Genomic DNA, 25,947 nt, shown 5'->3' with positions numbered 1-25,947 from the left:
CTTCTGGAAAGTGAAGATGAGTTAGGTTTAGCAGCCTCTTCACCCTATATTCTGTTAACTTCCTTCATTTTTTGGTTCTTTCTAGAGTGAGACTGTACCTAAAGCAACTAAATTCTCAATCTGCACACACCTAACACAAAGATTAACATTAACAGATATCATTGAAATGATATTAAAATTTATAAGAAATTCTTTACCTTCATCAACAGAATCTGAAGTGCTGCTTTTGTCCAGAGAAAGATACTCATTTTTATTCAAGTCCAGTGATTTTGATGGTACTCTGCTTAACCTCTTTTCTGAAGTTAGTGAAGGACTCTTTTTCATCTGTTTCTCACTTTGAGCTTCCTCTTTCCCTAACTCCTAAAAGGCAAACAATCCAGTTTAAAAATATATATATATATTATAGGCTTAGATTTCACAGAGAAGTCTTTAATAATAAGGACACTTTGAAAAATGTGTTTGTTATGTTTGCATCATATTTCCAATTCAGTCTAAAAAACACTGGCAAATAATATATATCATTGTAAAGTCATCTTCTTAAGCAGTAACAAACAATAAACTTATGAAGAACATCATATAAATAACTCGCACAGAGGTAACATCATGTGAATCACTTATGCAAAAAGGAAAGGGGACAGAGGACAAAATAATGGAACATTCGGTTCTATGGGGTGGACAAGGGAGAGGGGTAAAACCCAGCCAGTGTCCCCAGGCAATACCTGCCCCATCATCTCAAAGAAGAAAACTCACCCATCTCTCAAGACCAGTAACTAAAGGGGAAAGAGAAAGAAAATAGAGAGATAAAAGTCACATAAGAGTACAATAGGTGAGAGAGGCTTGAAAGGGAAGATTAATTTCACTGCAAACTCATAACACAGTTGTCTTTGCTGTTAAGGGACTAAGGGACTGGACATTAAAATATATTCAATATATGATGCTATCTATATTTTCAGGGAGTGGTTTAATAAAGATATATCATTTCTATAAAAATTAAATATTAGGCACTAAAGTATGAATGCTATTGCTACATTGGTATTCAAGTAGAATAATGTTATAATTAGGCTTAATAAAACAGTGTAAAAAAAATAAAGTATACAGCAAAGTACTTCCTTGCATTGTCTGTGTGTAAGCAGATGAAAGAAAGCAAATCACACAGATACAATCCTTACACTTCCTGCCCATGAGACACAGGCTCCATTGGCCACTCAGGAAGCAGAATAACTACGGGGACTCAGGACACAATTTAATAAAGGATTAGCCTATCCTAGTCAGAGGACTGATTCTTTAAGCAGAGGCTACTGCTAGAATCAAGACTTAGTTTATTCGGGAGTCCCACACTGCAAAACAATATGCTTATTTAGCTAACCCAGAGTGTCTGTAACAGATGCTAGTAGAGTAAGTTTCCACACATATTTCTTCTGTTGTCACTAATTAAGATACAGCTCCTATTATAAATAATATAAATAGATATTTGTAGGAAAAGTAATAGTCACTATTTTTGAGAAGTTGGCATCTGGACAATTTATTTCTTTATATGCTTTTCTAATTTCCTGAATTTTTACCGAGTATTAATTTTATAACTTAAGAAATATCTACTTTCATCTTGGAAAAATGTTATTTCTGACTTTTTGTTACTTCTAATTTTGTTGGCAATAAAAATGAAATAAAGTGAAATGATATTTGTTGAAATCTGAGAATCTCACAATACTGCTCTTGAATGCAAAAGGTAAAAAAAAGCACTGAGCTTCTATATTACTTGTATTCCATAACCTGAAACCATCTAAATAACATCAATGAATATATGATCAATCTTAAAACATTAAATTATTCCTCTGCATTCCATTCCCTTTCACTAGAGAAAATATGACTTCCTTTAGGGATAAAACTAGAAGAACCAAGGGGTTAACTCTTCCAAGAGCAGCTACAGCTTATAAAGGGGGCAGTAGGAAAGACTCAAGTAAGATTGGTAGTTCTGAGAACCCAGTCCTCAGAGTCAGACTTTTGTAAAAGGATGAGGAGACTCCAAGAGATCCCCTGTCCTGTTACCTCCCCAAAATTGAGTGGTTTGGCCTTCTCAGTGAAAACACACTGAGAAAGCAGCATCCAGAAGCCCTTGCTTGTACCAGTAGGAAGTTTCTCAGGGACTCCAGGTGGGTCAGTTTTGTAAGAAACCCTCAACACAAAATCAGACCGAGAGAGATGCATGACAGGTGCCTGAAACTAGCTGATGCCTTGGTGGGCTTTCACATAAGTACAGTCTGTTTCAATGTTTTCCTAACATTTATTCACAGGAAACGCTGGGAGCTCCATGGGAGAAGGTAGAAAAGGTTCATTGCTGGCCACACACAGATTCGCCTTCAATTATCCCACCTTATGGTTACTGAACACTTAATGTGTGCCAGGGACTGCTCAAAGCACTTTCCCATATAGTAACTCATTCAATCCTTATAAACAGCCCCATGGGATGTCACTGTCCTCATCATCAAGAAGTTGAGAAAACAAAAGCAGAGGAAGGTTAAGTAATTAAGTTAACTTATTTCAAGTCATACAGCAAACAGCAGAGGTAGGATTTGCAGCCAATGCTCTGGTCCAAATCAAGCAATTCCGCTTTAGGCCCGAACTTGTAGTTCCAATCAGAATAAAAGCTCTAGGGTAGGCACAATCTGAGCACTCAGAATGTGGTCTCTAAACACCATTCTTCACTAAGAACTATATAGCTCATTAGGAAAATGGCTGATATTAAGTCTGGGACCGAAATTATACAAAATGTGCCTGGGATATGTTCTTGTACCAGAAAGAAAGGAAGCCATCAGAAATCATCCATCATTTAAAAAGGACAAAGGAGCCAATCTGAAGGGACTCAGAAGGGACAAACCGAGTATTGAAAGTAATAATGACTCCAAGTGATAGAAGCTCATGGAAAAATCAATGGGCTTATAACGATGCTTAAAAAAAAATTAAGGGAGGAACTAACTAACTCAAAAGCCAGTGGTTAGCTGGATGTGCCTGCTTTAGCAGTCAGCTTAAGAAGCGTCTCCTGCCCTAACCGGTTTGGCTCAGTGGATAGAGCTTCCGCCTGCGGACTGAAGGGTCCCAGGTTCGATTCTGGTCAAGGGCATGCACCTTGGTTGCGGGCACATCCCCAGTAGGAGGTGTGCAGGAGGCAGCTGATCGATGTTTCTCTCTCATCGATGTTTCTAACTCTCTATCCCTCTCCCTTCCTCTCTGTAAAAATCAATAACATATATTTAAAAAAAGAGAAGCGTCTCCTGTTATGCAAGCATGCTGCTCAGGGCTCTCATCCCCCTTCAAAACAGACTACCACACACATTACCTACTCTGGGGAAAATTCTGCTATGACTTGCTCCGTCTTATTATATTTTTAAAGTATATTTCCATTGATTTCAGAGAGGAAAAGAGAGGGAGAGAGAGACAGAAACATCAATGATGACAGAGAATCATTGATTGGCCGCCTCCTACACACCCTCCATTGGAGGTCAAGCCTGCAATCTGGGCAAGTGCCCTGACCAGGAATCAAATAATGACCTCCTGGTGCATGGGTCAACACTCAACCACTGAGCTACACTGGCCTGGCCATCTTATTATATTTTTAGTGATGTCTACCCCCTCTTAGACTGGTGCTCTGTCTGATAGCTCTGCACCATATCCAGCTCTGAAGAGAACCACGTATGGGTACAACCTCTGCTACTTACACACTTAACACTCCTAAAACAAAGGAGCAACCTGACATCTTAAGTTTTAAATATTTTGTATACTGTATTTTCATTTTACCTTATATCATAATTAACACATGGCAGCATCAAATATATTTTTAAAGGGGTATCACACACTAACCGCTTTTGATAGAGTTCCATCGATTGACTCTGTTTCTGAAGTCCGATTAATTGATTCAGGGATAAAACTGATTGACTTGGATAATTTTTCATCTCTCTCCCCACAGTCATCCAAGTTGCTTCTTTCAGGACTTCTGTAAGAAACACATACATCATTATGGAAATATACACAAGGTCACTGCCACAGAGATAGGTGATTTTGGCTCCTCCTTGAGGGCCTTTTCTATTATAAAGCACTTTGAAAACAAGTGGTTTTTTGTACTGTAACAAGCCTCTATTTATAAAATAGCTATCTTCTTAAATCACATGCAAATTGGCTTTATATCTGAAAATAAGATAATGCTCACGTGAGGTTTTATAAATTTCAGAAACCATTAAAAAACTAACCAAGTATAGGTGGCCATAACAGCAATAAAATAATTATTGCTTGTTTGCATGTCAGTTGTGAACAACCACAAAGCTCCAAAAGGTACACGGTGGATGCCAGTTAGCGCCAGAGGCAGTGTGATATCCTTCCTTCTGACTCAGTCCCTGAGGTGGTGGATCCTCCCCAGCAGTGGAAGCTCCTTAGGTCTGAGCCCAGAGCCCACTAATCAGTCCATATCCCCTTCTTGCTCGTCTTATTCCTAAAAACAAGGTTTAAGGAGCAGCTTTTAAATGTCCTGGGACCTGCTTTTCCTCTCTCAGGGAGCCAAGAGAAAGGGAAGTCTATTAATACAAAAGGCACACAACGGATCTAATCTCCAGCACTCAACCTTCCTGAGAAATTATTACTCCCGTGTAATCATTGTATAGACTTCAGCTCTTCTAAAATAAACAGCCTGACATGTGAAGCCATATTATCCTGAGGAAGGAATGGGAACGTCAAAGGGCCTTTAAACTCTATTCTCCTCCATCCAAATAACACTGAGGTCTGCTACCAAGTCACCTTTGGCCCCGCAGAATGGCCGGGCTCTAAGGGAACTGAGCAAGAAAAAATGGCTCCTTGAGACTAGCCCACCACCTGAGTGTCTGAACTTCAGGATTTTAATGGAGTTGAGTTGTGAAATATAGAAAAAAAGGAGAACAGAGAGTAAAGAAGAGGTTGAAAATGAAGAGAAAGAAGATGGAAAAGCTGAGGAAATAAACATTTGAGACAGATATGCTTCTTTCAGAGACTGGAAGAATGGGAAAAGGAGCAGAAAAGGGAATGAGGATCCTGCCACATCTTTCTTAGAAAGCACTCAATCACCAAGAAAACAGCAACTTTTCTGCTGACTTCAAGAACTTGCACCTTAGAGTATATATAGCAGCTGGTCAAAAATTATTTATTCTTTCTTTCTTCAAAGACCATAAATGTTTTGAGTTGTCAGGGACCTTGGAGATCATCTAGTTTAACTGCCCCACTTCACAGATGAAAAAACTGAGGATCAGAAAAGCTAAGTGATTTGCTTGAGGTTGCTCAGCTACTTGGTGGCAGAGTCCAGAGTAGGATCCAGATCTTCTTTACCACCATCCAAGGCTCTTTCCATTGCTTTTCTACCCAACTCCAGTACCTGAAAGAAGCTAATAAACTTGACAAGGAGAGCAATACAATGGAAAAATGTATTTTTTTTTCAAATTAAAGAGTCACATTTATTGCAATCTGGGACCATGAGGGGCCATTCCCCAAATCTCATAGTAGTAAGATGGTCGCAAACACTTACATAGGCAAAGATCACAAAGGTATTGATTACATCCCAAGGTTTGGAATGAGGAACCTGATTTGCAAAAAGCAGTTTACAGAAGCAGAAGCAGCATGTTATCTAAATTACAGTTTTGGGTCTCTGTATCACTGAATTGACAGAAACACATTATCTAGAGCCCTTGGGTCTGGAATGAGGAACCTGGTCAGACTTAAGCATATTATCTAAATTATAGTTTTGGGGTCTCCGGAACAATGAGTCAACAGGGACATGTTAACTGGAGCCAATAAATAAATAAATAAATAAATAAATAAATAAATAAAACATTACAGAAAACTAATAAAACATGCATGTGTAACCATGTAAAAAAAGACTGTGAAATATTTATGCTTAACTGAAACCCTATAAATAGGATCAGCATGACTAGAACCCTAGATGGAGTGAAAATCAAGGCCTTGGAAAGATTTCTATTTTAAGATTTATTTGCTATAGAATTTTTAAAATAACAGTTTTATTGTTGTAATTCACTTACCATAAAATGCACCATATTTAAAATCACACAATACAGTGGTTTACAGGGTTGTGCAGCCATCACCACTATCTAATTGTAGAGCATTTTCATCACCCCAAAAAGAAACCTTGTACCCATCAGAGTCACTCCCATTTTCCCTTCCTCCCAGCCCCTGGCAACTACTAATCTACTTTCTGTCTCTGTGGATTTAATTATTCTAGGCTCAATTTCATATAAGTGGAATCATACAGTATGGTCATTTGCGACTGGCTTCTTTCACTTAGCATAATGTTTGCTTTAGAATTTTAATGTATTATACTCAGTTGTTTTTATTGCTATGACCTCAATTATCATTACACAAAATGCATTTTTACTTCTACAGGTTAATAAAAATGCCCACTCTTCCAAAGGAATTCCCATCAGTCAAAATTAATCTCTCTCTACTCTGAATTTCTTTATCACATGATCTATTACTCCTCTTGGCCCTTATCATTTTCAACCTTGTGTTATAATTATTTGCATTCCCCAAAGTACTGTAAGCTCCCCTACTTAATGCATTCTATATTTGTTGAGTGCCAACTACATCTCAAGCACTATGCTAGGTTATCCTTTTTTTTTTTTATGCTAGGTTATCCTTGAGGAAAAGTTGTGGTTATCTTTGTATCCCTCAAAATACCTAACAGTTAATTTACTTTCCTGTTACCTAGAAGCACAGAGATTTCACTAGGTACCTCTCCAGATTCTTAATAAAAAAAGTTTACTAAAATCATACTTTAAGCAAATCTAATTGCTTAAAAGACATATTTCCTTGTATGTTTTGTGTTTGCTTACCAATTCAGTAAACTATTCACTGTCCTCACCACTCATTCCATTCTACTAGAGAATGAAGGCAAATTTCACCCAGGGCGAGTAAACAGAAATTCTGAATTAGTAAAGTTTAAAATAATTCCGCTTTGATTAATGATTAAGAAATCTTGACATTTCAAAACATTGTTGTACCTTGGCTGCACATTATCCTCAATCGACACGGACAAGTTTTCCATCTCTTCAGCATTTAAGCCTAGCTCAGCTCCATAGTTCTGCTGGAGCAGCTGCCAGAATTCTTGTCTGGTCAAGCTCTAAAAGGACAGAAAAATTATACTGCATATCGGAAAATGTAAGATAGTAATATAGTAATTCAAACATGAATTCTGAAGTCAAAACGACCTGATGTGCAGCTACTAGATGTATGACTTTGGTAGTTTTTGACCTTTATAGATGTCAGTTTTCTGTTTCTATAAAAAATATGGGTTAACAGAATTTATCTGACAGAGGCGATACTGGGAATAAATAAAGCAACAATTTTAAAGTATGTAATACAATAACTACTGTAAATGGAAAGATGTTTGAAATTTTCTTTTTAGAAAACAATGTGTTCATGGTTTCTGGCAATTACTAACCTGCAGTTTAAATTCTGCAATCCAACCAGTCTACCATGACCCTGGATCACCATTCAGAGTTCTAATCATCGAACAGAACCCATCCTCTTAACCCATAGTATATCCGAATATTTCAACCACTTTAAAAACCTTACATAGCAGACTTTAAATTATATCTTCCTAAAACACAAAATGCAATAGGTTGGAATTAAGAATATTTTGTTTGATTTATTTATAATAAAGCCCAGCTCATTCTTTAACACATATCAGTGTTAAAATCATCTAATACAAAAAACTCACATTACACAGTAAGACAAAAACAATAACAGTGTGATAACCAATGGTCTCATTTCTAGAAACATTACTGATGGTAATCACATGATTAAGCAAGGGAGAAGGAGGCAGCATAATACTTGAAGCAACCGTTGGCAAGATTCTTTCTCTCATCCATTCAACAGGTAATTACTTAGAAGTTATCAAATGTGTACCCCTGCACTAGATGCTAAGGAGGATAAAATGCTCTCAAACAATTTACAGTATAGTTGAAGAAACACAGAATACTTTTAAGTAAATTAAATATGACAAACTATCTATAATAATAAAAGTGTAATATGCTAATTAGACTGGACATCCTTCTGGATAAAGCCGGGGCTGCGAGGGAAGCCCAGGTCCCAGGTGCCAGAGGGAAGCTGGTGCTGGCAGCCGGGGGAAGGAAGGCCTACTCTTACACGAATTTTGCCCATCAGGCCTCTAGTAATGTTAATATGTACTTAACACTGTAGTAAATACTACATGGGTTGGGTGCTCAGACAAGAGAAGGGTCTTCAGCTGAGCTGAGAAAAGAACATGAAGAGAGAAAATGGAGAAATGAGAAAACTCTTGGCAAGGAAAACCAACATACAAATATATAACATATATGAAGAACCAAAGTAATATCAGTTAATAGTTTATCAGCCCAAGTGGAATAAAAATTTTAAGTTGGGAAAAGTAGGAATAAGTATATTTTTAATGGGGCCAAAACATACAGATGCCTTGAATTCCTCCCAGATATTCCCTATGACAAATACCACTTGCTTTTTTTTTTTTCTTTCTCCTTGTTTCTTCTCTCTGTCTAGAAGCTATGGTATCTTTGTCTGTTACATTACACTTGATAACCTTCATTACATTTCGTGGAACCTCAAAGAAATTAAGAACAAAATTTCTGCACTTTAGACCGATAGTTCCCAATTTGCCGTGCCTAGACTACTAGGATTCCACAAGAGTAGTTGATGAAAATTCAGAAAATATTATCAATATTTCAAAAGTTAAAAATATCCAAATGGTTACCTACAATGAAATTATTCAAGCTAAGTAAAATGTCAGGCCTCTTTGTTTGGGGCTGAATTATATTAACCTAAAGTGGTTATGTCAGACATAATAAACTCTCATTGGAAATAATGTATGACTAATAAACAATAATGTTCTAACATTTTATTATTTAATATACACCATTTATTTGGTGACAAAAAGTCTTTTGAAGTATAGTATCCATAGAAAAAAATTAAAAGGATCACTGGTGGTAGAGAAAGTTAAGGAACCACTGTCCTTGATCCTAAAAGTACCCCACACATTTTTTTTTTTTTTACTTCCACTCCAGAAGATCCATTTTTTACTTTTTTTTCCGCAACAGCAGTTAGTTCATATTAAAAATTAGCCCACTCTCCTAAAGACATTATCTTTGAACTACTTTTAGTGTCATAAATAGATGGTTAACATTATAAAGAGAAACAAGCAATATTTCAATATAGTACTTGTGGAATATTAACCTCTTAGAAAAACTCTTCTGAAATAATAGATATTAAATGACACCAAAAGAGATTAAAGCAAGTAGATAAACAAATGATAAATATTCAGCTCCCTAAGAGTGAAAGTAATAAAACTTATAAGTAAAATGTTAACAACAAAAATTCAATTTTATTTGACTACATAAATAAATGATTTAAATATATTATCAAATACTATCAGGAAGTTAATAGCAGGGTAATTTGTAATTTCAATATATTTTTAATCTATTAATTTTAAAAATATGTATATATAAAAGGTTAATGGAAAACAAAACAGAACTCACAACTCACCAGCTTATAGACTTGCTAATTTGTTAAAAATGACATTTTCTTCAAAGTTGACAGGAAGTCACAAAAAATATGGTGATTGAAAGCCATGCTGGACATTCAAACATTCAAACATACTTTCTACCGGGATTCATGGTTATTTCATTAATCAGCAGCAGAGTCAGGGTTGAGTAACCTTAAAACACAACCTCAATTTTAAACAAAGGCTGACCACCTACCTGCAAACAACGGAGAGTCTCCCGGTTCAGCTGCAGAGCAAGTACTTTAACAAAATAACATGAACCAAGCAGTAACCAGATAAGGCTCAAAAGTCAGGAGATCAATTTCTGGACCAGAAAGCTTTGTATTCTAAGTACGCTGCAAAGTCTTTCTCCCACAGCAGAGTTCCAAATATTTAATGACAACCATGTAAAATCACTGCCTCCATCTTCTAGCTTTGTTATGAGAAGCTTTTCCTTAAAAAGACAAGTTGTATTGTCGTTTAAAGCACATTATTTGTCACTTCCTGGTTTGTAGTATGAGCATTCTTTCCAAGTGGCAGGTCAGAATGCAGAATTGGAAGTTATACCTCACTCTACAGGTTCCTAAGCCACGCCTACTAGAAGAGATAGGTAAACAGTGTTTCATTAAAGGGGCAGGTCCCTATTTCTTCAGATTAGGAACAATACAATGCAATTGAAGCTATCTTACTTATTACTCAATTATGTAAAATGCCTGTTGCAATGTTATTTTAATCTCATTTTAAAAATTAAATATATTAAGGGTTAACTTTTCTTCTCCATGCTAATGCCTTCTATTTAGTTCTGGCAATGTCATTACTTCATGTACCACGTCTTCAGTACTGATGTAGTGGCCCCATCAGACTCCGGCATTAACCCTTCACAATTATCAAAGATTGAGTCTCCTGAGCACCAGAAATGCAATGTCAAGAAATAGCAGGAAGAGTGAGCTATCAAATGGAGCAATTCTAATGAGCACACAGCACATCTTTCATCACTGAAAAGTTTACGTCTTGATCACTCAACAATTCTTTCCTTTAAAAATATTCTTTACTTTATTCAAAATAATTTCCTGTCAAGGACCTAGACTATAATAAACACTATAAAGAGTCTCATCTAATAATTCCAATTTATTTCCCAGAAGAAAATTTTTCTTCTAAATGAAAAATCAAAGCTTGCCCTAATTTCTACCTAGTTGCTCCATTTAATTTAGTAAGGTGCATAGACATGACAAATGTTACCTGATGAACTGAAAAGATCTACTTTTTTATGGGGGAGGCGGGTGCTAAAACCTAAAGATTTTATACAATAGCAGAATGAGGGACCAGAGAGACAGTGGAGAATAGCACTCGCTCAAGCTAAAGAAAGCACACAGGGGCAGGGTCGTGGGTCTAGCTTCCACTGTCTAAAACCCAGTGCTTGGGACAAACTATGGTAGTTCTCCTTGGCTGAAACTGTAGACAGATACCCTTATTCTACTAGTACTATGGTAACCAATCAGCTATGAGAAAATGTATATTAACTATACTGTAAATGATCTGTATATATTTTTACTAAATATAAAAGTTCTTATAGTAAACCACTGGTATATAGAGCAGAATTAAATATAGAGTAACCATAAGAGGGAAAATAGAGCCTAAGACTGAGCCCCAAGAAAGCCTGGCATGGAAAGGCTGAGTAGAAGAAAAGTGGCTAGCAAAAAAAGAAAAAAGAAAGAAAGAAAAAAATGCCAAAAAGGGAAGAGGAAGTTCCAGAAGGAATGTCTTGGAAATCAAGGAAAGAAGGTGTGCAAAATAGAGGGAATGTGCAATGGTGTGAGATGGTGAGATGCTACTGAAAGATCGAGGAAGATAAGCACATGACTAGCAATGCAGAGGAGTGAAGCAGCCTGGCAAGCCAGTTCACCATGACTAACACTGATGATGGGGAAAGAGGGAGAAAAATCAGAGAAGAGCCAGTGGGAAAGGGGGAAGCAGCCACCTCGTGAAGAGTCTCATAAGCCATGCTAAAGAATATGGGGTTTACACTGTCAAAAAAGCCACTTACTCATTTCACACAGAAAAGTAGCAAGTTCAGAATTGTATTTTTAAAAGATACACTTATAGGTATTTATCCAAAGAATATAAAAACACTAATTCAAAAAGATATACATACAGTATGTACCCCTGTATTCACTGAAGTAACCTAAGTGTCCAGCGCCAGATGAATAGATACCAGAGGCCCAGTGCACGAAATTTGCCTCAGCCCGGCCTGCACCCTCTCCAATCCGGGACCCCTCGGAGGATGTCCAACTGCCTCTAGAATCCAGGACCGCTAGCTCCTAACCTAACCACTCGCCTGCCTGCCTGCCTGATTGCCCCACCCCCTCTGCCTGCCTGCCTGATTGACCCTACACACCTCTGCCTGCCTGCCTGATTGCCCCTAACTGCTCCCCTGCTGGCCTGATTGCCCCTAACTGCCTCTGCCTCATCCCACATCCGGGACCCAGGGTTCCCTCCTCCGGCCAGTCACAGGCACCCAGTACCTAGGCTTCCCTCCCTCTTGCCAGCCACAGGCACCCAGGACCTGGGCCAGTTTTGCCCGGGCCAGCCACAGCCACAGGAGACTGCGGGCTTCTCCACCTCCCCCTGCTCCTGAGGGGTGATTGGGGCAGCAGCTGCCGCTAGCATCCTCGGATGTCACTGGCCCCACTCGCACCTGCTGATGGCCACTCACACCTGCTACTGGCGCTGTCAGAGAGTAGGAGCGGCGGTAGAGGGAGCAGGGCTGCTGGCAGACAGGGGACCAGGGGCCGAGGTGGGAGGAGCCCAGCAGGGGTGCAAAAGATGGGCAAAGACCCACCCCTGTGCCTACCGCAGCCTCGTGGCCCACAGTTCCTTTCAAGGTGCACGAATTTGTGCACTGGGACCCTAGTAGAGATATAAAATTATAATGTTGTACACCTGAAATTTATGTAATATTACTGGGCAATGTTACCGCAATAGAATGAATGTATTAAATATACACTTTTAAAGCTACTACTACTTTGTTAACAACTTAAAAGGACAGATTCGTGTGTTAAAAAGTGGTAGGAAACTATTGCAATGGTTCAAGCCAAAAAAGATGAGGGCTTTGGTGACCAATATGACATGGTTGTCAAAGAAGGGGTAAGAAACAAGGATACATCCAGGTTCCCAGCTTGGGTGACTAGGTAGGAGACATACTTCACCAACGAAGGGAAAATGGGTGGAGTTCTGCAAACCAAGAAAGTAAAAAAGAAGGAACAATACAAGAATACAAATACTTCTACACTGCCAGGTTATTATATAGAAAATGTGGCTAAAATAGCAATTTAACATTTATTTTTCCCAGATAGGTTTGAATGTTGCACTTCTAGATTTCCAGGTAACCCCCAAAGAAGTCATCACTGGAACGGGCATAAGGAAGATTAAAGGGATTTGACAAGGCTGAGGGGTCTGAGGAGACAGCTGGATGACACTTCCAAAAGGTCTCCAAAGGTGACATTAATTTCGTCGACTGACCACTATTTGGAGAATGCCCTCAGCACTGTCAATGTCCTAGAATTGCACTCAGAGTAGCTTCCTTAAGCCACACTCACAAACTGTATAAACTCACTCAGTGGTAAATACACTAACGCATAGTAGAGGAACAGTCCTTCCTAGTCATGAAAAATCTTTCACTCCACGTCATTCACCCAGGGCGCCTGAATATCTTGGAAGTCAGAGATTAGCAATCAGAACTTTGCACGATAAGCAGGGAACCAGAGTAAAGGTAGACAGTTTTAAGGGACAATTACTTTCACATTGGTGGCACCCAATGATTCATCTCTCCAGTGATCAAAGTCTGCCTCTGTGACTACTTTTCTGTCCTAAATCCTAAATTCTTGGCCTAAGTCTGGCCAAGCCTTTTCAGACATATTTTTTCTTTATACTACTAAAATCAATCAACTCTTTAAATTCTCTCTCTCTCTCTCTCTCTCTCTCTCTCTCTCTCTCTTTGTTTTTTTGTTTTGCCACACCTGAGGAATGCTAGCAATTCCCAAAATAGAAGCTGGAGTGGCATGTATCAGAATTTGAAGAAGGTGGGTCTGTATACATTAAAAAGGCTTCCCTCATCACCTCATCCCTAATTCTGACACATGCCCCCTCTGTCCTTAGGGAGTGACTCTGAAAGCCACTCCCTCCCTTTAAGCCTTAGAATTAAAAATGAGTGTATATTTCTGCTCTGTGAGACTCTAAATTTAAATATTCACTCTCAAAATGTACTCTCAAATTTCCAGGTAGCCCCCATGTACTGGCAAGAGAGGCCACTATTATCTGAGAGAGAAAAAAAATAGTGCAAAAAGAACATTTTGATTTTCTACACATCCTTCCTATATTATTAGTATCAGTAAATCCTAAATCCAATAATAATACCACTAGGAACATGAATGGAGTCATACTAAGGATTGAGCTTTAACCAAAAAAAAAAAACTTTTACGTTTTAAGCCTTGTTAAAACTAATAACTTTATATTGTATATACATCCTATTTTCTTGTAATTCAAGTATGTAGAAAATAAGATTTCTTTGGCAATTGAGGATAGTTTAGTGTTTCATGATAATCATTTGTTCTCATGGCACATATAGGTTTAAGAAATTGAGTTAAATGAACAATAAGCTTAGGGTATACCCTCAATGTTGTTTCTGCAACTAAATTCCTGACTGTTTTCTCCCCGTCTTTTGCCTTTTGCTTGAGCAGAGAATTGAAAATGTCTTAAGTGACATGATTATCTGGGATCTAAGTCATTGAGATTTCACTAAACTGAGTCACTCAAAAACTATTTATTGAGCGTTGGTTATGTATAATATAACCCTATAACTTATTGTCCAAACTGGCACACTTCTGAGAACAAAAGGAGCCCTACTGACATTTACATTGACAGAGGCTTAACCCCAGACAGTCCCAAACTGTACTGGGTGAACCGAACTGTGTGCCAAACCAGCTATGCAGTGAACAGTGAACTTGTCACTGAACATACACAGATCTGGTCCTTACCCTCAGGGTTATTTGTTGTGAAACAAAAAGAAAAAAAAATGGAACAAAGTATTATAATTGTAATCTTCTATACATATAAAGAGCCAGAGGCCATCACAACCGAACGGACAACCAAACAGGCTGAGTGGGGTGACCAGGCCGGCAGGGTGGTTAGTGAGAGACGACCAAACGACTGAGCAGCAGGCTGGGTGGGGCAACCAGGCCAGCAGGGGGGCAGTAAGGGGCGACCAGGCCAGCAGAGGGAAGCAGTTTGGAATGGCCAAGCCAGCAGGGGGGCCATGAGGGGCAACCAAGCCGGCAGGGGGGGGCGGGCAGTTGGAGGTGACCAGGTTGGCAGGGGGTGCAGTTAAGGGTGACCAGGCCAGCAGAGGGGGGCAGTGAGGGGCGACCAGGCTGGCAGGGGGGCAGTTAGGGGCTACCAGGCCAGCAGAGAGGGGCTATTGGGGGTGACCAGGCTGGTGGGGGGGACAGTCAGGGGCGACCAGGCCAGCAGGCAGAGGTGGTTAGGGTTGATCAGGCTAGCAGGGGGCCAGTAGGGGCAATCAAGCAGGCAGGCAGGTGAGCAGTTGGGAGCCAGCGGCCCCGGATTGTGAGAGGGATATCCAACTGCCAGTTTAGGCCCGATCCTGAGGGTCCCAGATTGGAGAGGGTGCAGGCTGGGCTGAGGGGACACCCCCCATGCACAAATTTCGTGCACCAGGCCTCTAGTGAGTGTTATGAAGGAGAAGTCCAAGATGATATAGGAAGGTGAAAGAATGGACCTGACTTCAGTTTTACTAATGAGTTTCAGTTAGAAGTCAGGGTGGGAAAGAACCAGGCAGGAAGATTATGTTTGAAGACCTAGTACCCAGAGGGGACAGGGGGCGGGGGGTGCAGAACACTGAAGAACAGGGAAGGTGCACTGAGATGAGGCTGGAGCGGTAGGCTGATCCCTATACAAAATTTTAGATTTTTATTCCAAGGGAAATGGGTATTAAGCAGAAAGCTAATATTAGCAGGTATACATTTTTAAAAATGTATTTTTATTGATTTCAGGAAGGAAGGAAGAGGGAGAGAGAGATAGAAACATCAATGATATGAGAGAATCATTGATCGGCTGCCTCCTGCATGCCCCACACTGGGGATCGAGCCCACAACCCGGGCATGTGCCCTTAACAAGAATTGAACCGTGACCTCCTGGTTTATAGGTTGACATTCAACCACTGAGGCACATTGACCAGGCCAGTATACATAGAAAAATGTATGGTCAAAAACCTGTTTCTGTAAAAAAGCCCAGCCAGTATGGATTAATGATTCTCTCTCATCATTGATGTTTCTCTCTCTCTCTCTCTCTCTCTCTCTCTCTCTCCCCCTCTCTCTTTCTCCATCCCTTCTTCCCTCCCTATCTGTTCCTCTCTGAAATCAATAATATATATATGTATATACATATATATATATTTAAATCCTATATAATAAAAGGCTAATATGCAAATAGACTTAACAGTGGAACAACCGAACCATCGGTTGCTATGACATTCACTGACCACCAGGGGGCGTGTGAGGAACATGGTGGGCATTGGCCATGGTGGGATGGTAGAGCAGGCGATTGGGGTACCAGACCAAGGCAGGACACTGGTCGCTATCATCAGGCTGAGCCTCTGGTGGTTACTGAAAATTTTTTGCTCCCGTGCACCGCGGTCCCACCTGGCACTCACACCCACTGCCAGCATCAGTCCCGCTCACACCCACTGCTGGTGCCTGGTGCCAGCCCCAATCACTTGGTGCCATTAGCAGGTGTAAGCGGCTGCTGCCAGCCCAATCACCCCTGAGGGCTTCTCCACCTCCCCCTGCTCCTGAGAGGTGATCAGGGCAGCAGCTGCGGCTCGCACCCGCTGATGGCACCAGCCCCATTCACACCCACTGCTGGCGCCAGCCCCAATTGCTCTGCGCAGTCAGCGAGTGTGAGCAGGGGCTGCCAGCAGACAGGGGCCTGGGGACGTGGTAGGAGGGGACAGGCAGGGGCATGGAGGATGGGCCAAGACCCGCCCCTGTGCCCACCGCAGTTTCGTGGCCCACAGTATCTCTCAAGGTGCACGAATTCATGCACTGGGCCCCTAGTAAAAAAAATAAAAGGACTTATCTTAAATATTTTCAGCTCTGTGGGCTATTGGGTCTCTGTTGCAACTCCTCAGCTCTGCTGTTGTAGTGTGAAAACAGCCACAGACAATACACAAATGAATGAGAGTGGCTGTGTTCTAATAAAATTTTATTATTGGACACTGAAATTTGAATTTTATATAGTTATGTTGAAGTATGGTAGCAATCATCTCAGATAGAAACTATAGTTTAACTTTAACCCTGCTGTTTGGCTTCTGTACTTATTTGCTTTGTTTAACAATAGAAAAGTTATTTTGATAATCTGAATTATATAAATCATCCTATTCAATTAAATACCCTATTGATTGTAATGTGAAATCCCATTGGTTGTGGTCATATTGGTCTTAGAAAGCACATTTTCCTTTACCTGGGAAGGACAGCACGATTATCCCAAGGTCAGAGGGCTCCAGTTAACGTGTCCCTGTTGACTCAGTGTTCCGGAGACCCCAAAACTGTAATTTAGGTAACATCCTTAAGTCTGACCAGGTTCCTCATTCCAGACCCAAGGGCTCTAAATAATGTGTTTCTGTCAATTCAGTGATCCAGAGACACCAAACTGTAATTTAGATAACATGCTGCTTCTGCTTCTGTAAACTGCTTTTTGCAAATCAGGTTCCTCATTCCAAACCTTGGGATGTAATCAATACCTTTGTGATCTTTGCCTATATAAGTCTGGTTTTGCGATCATCTTACTACTATGAGATTTGGGGAATGGCCCCTCATAGTCCCGGATTGCAATAAATGTGACTCTTTAATTTGACTTCTTGAGGCATCCTTCTGTGATAGTATCCTTGTATACTTCTTTTGATTTAAAAAACACATTAAAAATGTAAATTCACCCCTAGATGGTTTGGCTCAGTGGATAGAGTTTTGGCCTGCGTACTGAAGGGTCCTGGGTTCGGTTTTAATGTAAAATCATTCCTGCTTTGCAAACCATACAAAGACAGGTGGCAAGACATTGGCTCTGGTACAGAACATAGAGGTGGGACATGGTTTACACTAAACAAAATAGATGAGGTGGGGTGGAGAAAGGTCTAGAGCAGTGGTTGGCAAAATGCGGCACGAGAACCACATGCGGCTCTTTGGCCCCTTGAGTGTGGCTCTTCCACAAAATACCGACTTCTGCGCATGGGCCACGAAGTTTCAATCGCACTATCCTCTGGCGTCACAAATCTGATACTCAGTGTCTAGTAATAGGGTGATAAACTTAAAGGTTGTGAACTGAGCTTAAGTGCTATAAATTACTGCTTGAAAGATCACAGTGACAGTTTAAACACATCTACTCATGTTAAGCTAATTCAGATATCTGAAATAAACTATCCTTCCTGAAGCAATGCATCAGCGGAACCTTATGAATGAAAAAGGTATCTTTAAAAGCATTCTCTCTCAAATGCCCCATATTTGCCTCCAGCTTTTTTCCCCTATTGTGGATGCATTTTATTGGAGAAATACACACAATAAAATATGTTAAAAAAAATCCAATTAGGACAGTTTTAAAACTGAGATCTCACCTTCAGTTTTTATTAAGTTCTGTATATATTTAACATATTCATTTTTGTTTGTATGGGGCAGAAACAGTCACCATTCTGTTTATTATAACGAGAGTATAGTGTCCCATAAAAATAGTTGCATGTTTAGTGTTAAAGATAACCAAAATACCCAAAGATTTGAAAGTACAAATGGTGATACTCCTCAGGTACACATCAAGAACACAGCTGCGGTCAGGATCTTTTCAAAGAGGGTTATATTTGCCTCCAAGCCAGTCGATGCAGGATTGCTCAGCTATGGTGCCCTCAGAAGTAGCCTGGAATTCCCTTTCTCCCACTTCAAGAACTACTGCTCTTATATATATACTAGAGGCCAGATGCACAAAATTCGTGCAAGAATAGGCCTTCCTTCCCCCCCCCCCCCCCGCCCCCCCCCCCTCACTTCCAGCACTGGCTTCTCTCTGGCACCCCAAACCTGGTCGGCTGGAAGGACGTCCAACTAATTATCATATTAGGCTTTTATTATTATAGATTTTATTAATTTTTTGCAGAGAGGGAGAGGGATAGATAATTAGAAACATCGATTCAGCTGCCTCCTGCACACTCCCTACTGGGGATGTGCCCATAACCAAGGTACATGCCCTTGACCAGAATCAAACCTGGGACCCTTCAATTCCCAGGCTGACGCTCTATCCACTGAGCCAAACCAGTTAGGGCAGAACTTACCTGCTCTTTACATTGAAGTTCAGATCGCACTTTCTCCCATGGTTCATCTGTAAACCTGAACTTTATGAATTCCCTTCAGGTATTTGTTTTCATAAGGATATGTCCCAACTAACTCTCATGTGATTAGCGCAAATCTGATTTTGGGAGGACACAGAACCTGCAGAACCAAATGTAGATTGCAGTGCTGGGTTCCTGTTTAGAATAAGGAATGCACCCGGGGCTCCCAAGCTCTCTGAAAGCGTGGCGTTTGGGGATGGGGTAAGCCAGGGCCAGGGCAGCACTGGTTTCCAGCCCGCCAGTATGAGCGGACACAGTAATTGTGACAATGCATCTGAGCGTGGCGGGGCTGGGAGGTGGGTAGAGGGCTTCCCGCAACACTACCTCCATGCAGCCGCCCCAGACTCTCGCAGGTGACTGCCCCGCCCCCGCGAGCCCCCAGCGCCCAGCATCGCCCAAAAGCCTGGGGGGCTGCGCTTGGGCCTCCGGGGAACTGGGCGGTGGGGCGTTTGGATTTGGGGGTTCCCTGCCAGCCTCGTCTATTCCCTCCGGGAGGGAAGACGGTCAGGGTTCGGCAAGGTCCCCCAGCTCCACCCGCTTCTCTCAGCTCTCCCCTCCATCTCTGCACATCCAGGCCCACTCTGCGCTCCCCGCTCTCCAAGCATCTGAGTAGGGAAGACCGGTCCCCAGACTCCGCCAGACGTTATAAAGCCCAAAAGCCAAATCGGTCCACTGGCGGAGGGGCTGGGCTGGGGAGTGGGGAAGCGGGGAGGGAAAGTGCAGGCCTCTCAGGTTCAGCTCCCGCTGCAAAGACGGAGCCTTTCATATCAGCTGGAAATCTCTACTCTCTCCCTCCCCGCACCCCCAGCCATTTTTTAATGTAACAGTTCTATTGAGCTGTAATTCACATACCATAAAATTCATAAGCTTTTAGCATATCCAGAGTTTAGCATATACAGCTATCACCACTAATTTTTAGAGCATTTTCATCAACCCAAAGATACCCAAATCCACTAGCAGTCACTCCTCATTCCTCCTTCCCCCTGGCAACAATTTTTTTTTTCAATTTCTATGAATTTACCTATTCTGGACATTTCATAAAACTAGAATCAAAGAAAATATAATGTTTTCTTTGGGGCTGGCTTTGTTCATATAACATAATGTTTCAAGGTTCACCTCCATTATAATATGTATCAGTACTTCACTCCTTTTTATAACTGAACGGTATTTCATTGGATGAATATACATTTTGCTTATTCATTCATCAGTTGAAGGACATTCTGGATGTTTCCACTTTTTTGGCTATTACGAATAGGAACATTTGAGTGCAAGTTTCTGACGAACATATGTTTTCAATTCTCTTGCACATACTAGTAAACCTAGAAGTGGAATTGTGGAGTCATAGAGTAACTCATGCGTTTAACATTGTGAAAAATTGCCAAACTCTTTTTCATGGTTTTCAGAATTTTACAATCCCACCAGCAATGAGGGCTCCAGTTTCTCCACATCCTCAACAACAGTTCTCAGCGTCTGTCTTCTTATTTTAGCCATCCCCGTGACCGGGAAGTGGTATCTCACTGTGGTTTTGATTTGTTTCCCTAATGCCTAATGACACTGAGCACCTTTGCATGAGCTTACTGACCATTTCTTCTTTGCAGAAATCGCTATTCAAATCCTTGCCCATTTTTTAATGGGTTATTTGTCTTTTTCTTGTTGAATTCTTTATATATTCTGAATACAAATACCTTATCAAATATATTTTCTCCCAATCCATGAGTTGTCTTCTCATTTTCTTGATGGACTCCTTCATGCATAAAAGTTTTTATTATTTAGATAAAGTCCAATTTATTTTTTCTTTTGTCACTTGAGCTTTTGGTGTCATATCTCAGAAACTACTGCCTAATTCAAACCTTATGAGGATTTACACCTACAGTTTCTTCTGAGTTTCTTCAAGATCGTACATTTAGGTCTATGATCCAATTTGAGTGATATTTTGTATATGATGTGAAGTAGGGGTCAAAATTCATTCTTTTGAATGTGGATATTTAATTGTTCCAGCACCAATTGGTGCAAAGATTATTCTTTTCCCTTTGAATTGTTTTGGCATCTTTGTCGATAAGTGTAAGATTGTATTTCTGGACTTTCAATTCTATCCTATTAATCTATGTCTAGACTTACACCAGTGAATCTATGCCCTGACTACTGCATTTTGTAGTAAACATTGGAATCAAGAAATGCAAGTCCTCCAATGTAATGGACTGAATTGTGTCCCTCCCAAAATTCATATGTTGAAGACTTAACTCCCAATGTGATGGTATTTGGAGATGGGGCCTTTGGGAGATGATCAGGTTTAGATGAGGTGAAGAGAGTAGGGCTTCATGACGGGATTAGCACTGTATTTAAAAAGAGACCACAGAGTTTGTTCTCTCCCTCTCTCTCTTTCCCCATGTCAAGTGACAGGGTGAAGGGAGCCATGTGTAAGTCAGAAAGCGTTCTCACCAGAACCCAACCATACAAACATCCTGGCCTCAGACTTCCAGACTCCAGAATTATCCTATACTAATAAAAGACAAACATGCAAATTGATCGTACTTTCGCTATGCCTTAAGCCATGCCCACCAGCCAATCAGAGCGACTATATGCAAATTAATTCAACCAAGATGGCGACCGGCAGCCACGGAGCTGGAGCAAGCAGGAAGCTTGCTTGCTCCAGTGATGGAGGAAGCCAAGGTTCCCCGCCTGCCACAGCCCGGCTCTGAAAGCAACAAAGTTTCAATTATAGAAGGTAAATAAATCCCAGATACCTGCTTTCAGCCAGCCGTGGCCATGGAGCTGGAGCAAGCAGGAGCCGGCTCTGAGCTCCACTGAAAGCAACAAAGTTTCAATTATAGAAGGTAAACAAACCCCAGATACCTGCTTTCAGCCAGCCATGGCCACGGAGCTAGAGCGAGCAGGAGTGGGTTGCCCCTGGCGATGGAGGAAGCCAAGCTTTCCACAGGCCTCCGCTAAAGGCAACAAAGCTTCAATTACAGAAGATAAATAAATCCCAGAATAAAAAAAGAAAAAGAAAAAAAGGAGAGGCTGGGAGATTCCGTCGCCAGGGTGCTTGGCCAGCCTGAAAACAGCTCTCAGCCCCTCACCCAGACTGGCCAGGCACCCCAGTGGGGATCCCCCACCCTAAAAGGGGTGTGGCCAGCCTGCAAACAGCCATCAGCCCCTCACCCAGGCTGGCCAAACCTCCATGGGGTGAGGGTCCCCACTGGGGTGGACATCCTCCGAGGGGTCCCACACTGCAAGAGGGCATAGGCCGGGCTGAGGGACCCCCAGAGTGCACAAATTTTTGTGCACCGGGCCTCTAGTGAGAATATAAATTTCTGATGTTTAAGCCATCCAGTCCATGGCATTTTGTTATGGCAGCCTAAGCTGACTAAGGCAGAGGTCATAAGGGTGAGGCCCAAGTGTCATAGGACTGGCGTTGATATAAAAAGAGGAAGAGACACTGAGAGTGTGGGTGAACAGAGAAAAAGCCATGTGAGGACATAGTGTGAAGGCTGCAAGCTAATGAGAGAGGTCACACCAGAAATTCACCCTGCTGGCACCATAGTCTTGGACTTCCAGCCTCCAGAACTGTGAAAAGATAAACTTCTGTTGTTTAAAGCACTCAGTCAAGTCTGTGGTATTTTGTTGTGGCAGCCCTAACAGACTAATTCATCTAACTTTATTCTTCTTTTGCACAATGGTTTTTGGCTATTTTGGATACCTTGCATTTCCATATGAATTTTAGGCTCCACTTGTCAATTTCTACAAAAATGCCAGTTGGGATTTTGATAAGGATTGCACTGAATCTGCACATCAATTGGAGGCTCAGGAGTATTGCTATCTTAATAATATTAAGTCTCTTATCCAAGAGATTCTTTTCATTTACTTGTCTTCTTTAATTTCTTCCAACAGTGCTTATTAGCTTTCAGTAACCATGTCTTATAGTTCTTTTCTTAAAGTTATTCCCAAGTATTTTATTCTTTTTGATGTTATTGTAAATAAACTAGGGTGGGGTTTTTGTTTTTTGTTTTTTTGGATTGTTCATTGTGAGCATTCAGAAATATAATTGATTTTTGTGTTTTGATAATGTATCCTGAAACCTTGCTGAACTTACTAGTTCTAATAGGTATATATTGGCTTCCTTAGAAATATATATGTCATCTGACAAATGGAGATAGTTTTATTTCTTCATTTTTTTAATCTGGATGTGTTTTACCTTTATTTTTCTCCCCTAATTTCCCTGGCTAGAACCTTCAATACAATGTTGGCTAGAAAGGACATCCTTGTCTTATTCCTGACCTTAGGAAGAAAGCATTAGCCTTTCACCATTAAATATATCAGCTGTTAGCTATTTCAGGTCAAAGAAATTCCCTGCTAATCCTAGTTTGTTTTGTTTTTCACCAGGAAAGAATGTTGTCAAATACTTATTCTGTATTGATTGAGATGATTTTTGTTTTGTTTTTTAAAATATTTTTATTGATGTCAGAGAGGAAGGGTGAGAGAGAGATGGGAACATCAATGAGAGAGAATCATTGATTGGCTGCCTCCTGCAGGCCCCACCCTGGGGATTGAGCCCAGAACTCAAGCATGTGCCCTGACTGGGAATCAAACCGTGAGCTCCTGGTTCCTAGGCCAATGCTCAACCATTGAGCCACGCCAGCCGGGCATATCCTCTATTCTACTAATACAGTGTATTACATTGATTGATTTTCATATGTTGAATAAACCTTGTACAAATCTCATTTAGTTCTAGAATATAATCTTTACTGATGTTGCTGGATTTTATTTGCTAACATTTTGTTGAGGATTTTTGTTTCTATATTCATAGACATAATGAACATAAACACCGTGGTTTTCTTGTGATATTATTGGTATGATTTTGATATTCAAGGTAATACTGGACTCAGAGTGGGTTGGTAAGTGTTCCCTCTCCTCTTATATTTTTGGAATACTTTGTGAAGGATTGGTGTCTATTCTACTGTAAACATTTTGCAGAATTCACCAATGAAGCTACCTGGGTCTGGGTTTTTCTTTGTGGGCAGATTTTTTATTATTAATTCAGTCTCTTTCCTGCTATCAGTCTATTCAGATTTTCTATTTCTACTTGAGTCAGTTTCAATAGTTTGTGACTTTCTAGGTTTTTGTCCATTTAATTTAACTAATTTGTTGGTCAATTTAGCTAAAGTTTTGTCCATTTTGTTGATCCTTTCAAATAAAGAACTTTAGGTTCTGTTGATTCTATCTTTCTATTCTCTATTTCATTCATTTTTCTATTCTCTAATTCATTCATTTCTGTTCCAATCTTTGTCATCTCTTTGCTTCCATTGGGAGAGAGAGAGAGAGAGAGAGAGAGAGAGAGAGAGAAACATAATTTGCTGCCTCCCACACACACCAAGAATGGAACCCGTCACCTTTTGGCCTACCTGACAACGCTACAATAACTGAACCATACCAGCCAGGGCTCCTTTTTCTTTCTTAAGGTGGAAAGTTAGGCTATTAATTTGAGATCATTCTTTTTTAATATAGGGGGAGTTTAAATTTTTAAATTGGTTTTAGAGAGAGAGGAGGCGGAGAAAGAGAGACATTGATTCATTGCTCCACCTATCCATGAATTCATTGGTTGCTTCCTTTATGTGCCCTGACCAGGGATCAAGCCCAAAACCTTGGCATACTGGGAAAATGCTCTAACCAAACGAGCTACCCAGCCAGGGCTTAATATAGGTGTTTACAGTTATAAATCCCCATCTAAGCACTGCTTTAGCTGTATCTCATAAATTTTGGTATGTGTGTTTTTGTTTTCATTTAACTCAAAGTATTTTCTAATTTTCCCTTTCTTTCACCCATTGTTATTTAGGAGTGTTCTGTTTAATATCTACTTTTTGTGAATTCCCCAAATTTTCTTCTGTTACTGATTTCTAATTTCATTCCTTGGTGGTCAGAGAGCACATTTTATATTATTTTAATACGTTTGAATATATTAAAGCTTGCTTTATGATCTAGCATATGGTCTGTTCTGGAGAATGTTCCATGTATACTTGAGAAGGATGTGTATTCTGAGTGGAGTGTCCCATAGATATCTTTTTATTAGTTCTAGTTAGCTTACAATTTTGTTTGAGTCTTCTATTTCCTTTTTTTAAAAAATATATTTTATTGATTTTTTTACCGAGAGGAAGGGAGAGGGACAGAGAGATAGAAACATCAATGAGAGAGAAACACCGATCGGCTGCCTCCCGCACACCTCCCACTATGGATGTGCCCGCAACCAAGGTACATGCCCCTGACCGGAATCGAACCTGGGACCCTTCAGTCTGCAGGTCGGCGCTCTATCCACTGAGCCAAACCAGCCAGGGCCTATTTCCTTTTTGATTTTCTGTCTGGTTGTGTTATCCATCACTGAAAGTGAGGTATTGAAAACTCCAACTATTATTGCTGAATTATCTATTTCTCCATTCGATTCTGACAGTGTTTGTTTCATGTATTTTAGAGCTCTGTTACTAGGTGCATGTAAGTCTATAATTATTGTAAATTCCAGACAGATTTATCCTTTTATTTTTATAAAACATTCTTCCTTGTCTCTATTAATTTTTGTCTGATATTACTATAGTAATAGCTCTCTTTTGGTTATTGTCTATGGTATATATTTTTCCATGCTTTTATGTTTCATCAGTTTACGCCTTTAAATCTAATGTGTCTCTTGTATACAGCATATAGGTGCATCATATTTTTTTATTCATTCTGCCTATCTCTATCTTATATTGAATTTTTTAATCCACTTAACAATTTAATGTACTATCTGCAATTTTGCTATTTTTTTCTATGTCATGTCTTTTTTTTGCCCTTCTATTCCTCCATTACTGCCTTCTTATGTGTTATAGATAGTGCTAGTGTACCACTTAAAGTCATTTAAAGTTTCTTTTATTTACTTCTAAAGTTATTTTCTTGGTGGTTACCCTGGGGATTACAATTAATA

General features: G+C 40.3%; 1 protein-coding gene across 2 annotated transcripts in view; it reads right to left on the bottom strand.

The window, feature by feature from the left end:
- The window catches only part of GRAMD1C (GRAM domain containing 1C), a 79,888-nt gene that overhangs the window by 25,510 nt on the left and 28,431 nt on the right, over positions 1–25,947 (bottom strand). The window contains exons 1-4 of one of the 2 annotated variants that reach the window (XM_070406222.1): positions 9,777–10,114; positions 7,029–7,147; positions 3,856–3,988; positions 198–360 (exon numbers count right to left, since the gene is read on the bottom strand). In XM_070406222.1, coding sequence (XP_070262323.1) covers positions 198–360; positions 3,856–3,988; positions 7,029–7,072 — 340 coding nt within the window. In that variant the 5' untranslated portion in view covers positions 7,073–7,147; positions 9,777–10,114. Of the gene's footprint in view, positions 1–197; positions 361–3,855; positions 3,989–7,028; positions 7,148–9,776; positions 10,115–25,947 lie in introns of those variants that run through there. The other variant, XM_070406223.1, reaches the window with a different exon arrangement.

This window comes from Myotis yumanensis, unplaced genomic scaffold (assembly GCF_028538775.1).
Source record: "Myotis yumanensis isolate MYYU_CA2020_CCGP unplaced genomic scaffold, mMyoYum1.0.hap1 SCAF_2, whole genome shotgun sequence".
Classification (NCBI taxonomy): Eukaryota; Metazoa; Chordata; class Mammalia; order Chiroptera; family Vespertilionidae; genus Myotis; species Myotis yumanensis.
The sequence above is the reverse complement of the archived record's forward strand: the minus strand, read 5'-3'. Positions and strand labels throughout refer to the sequence as shown.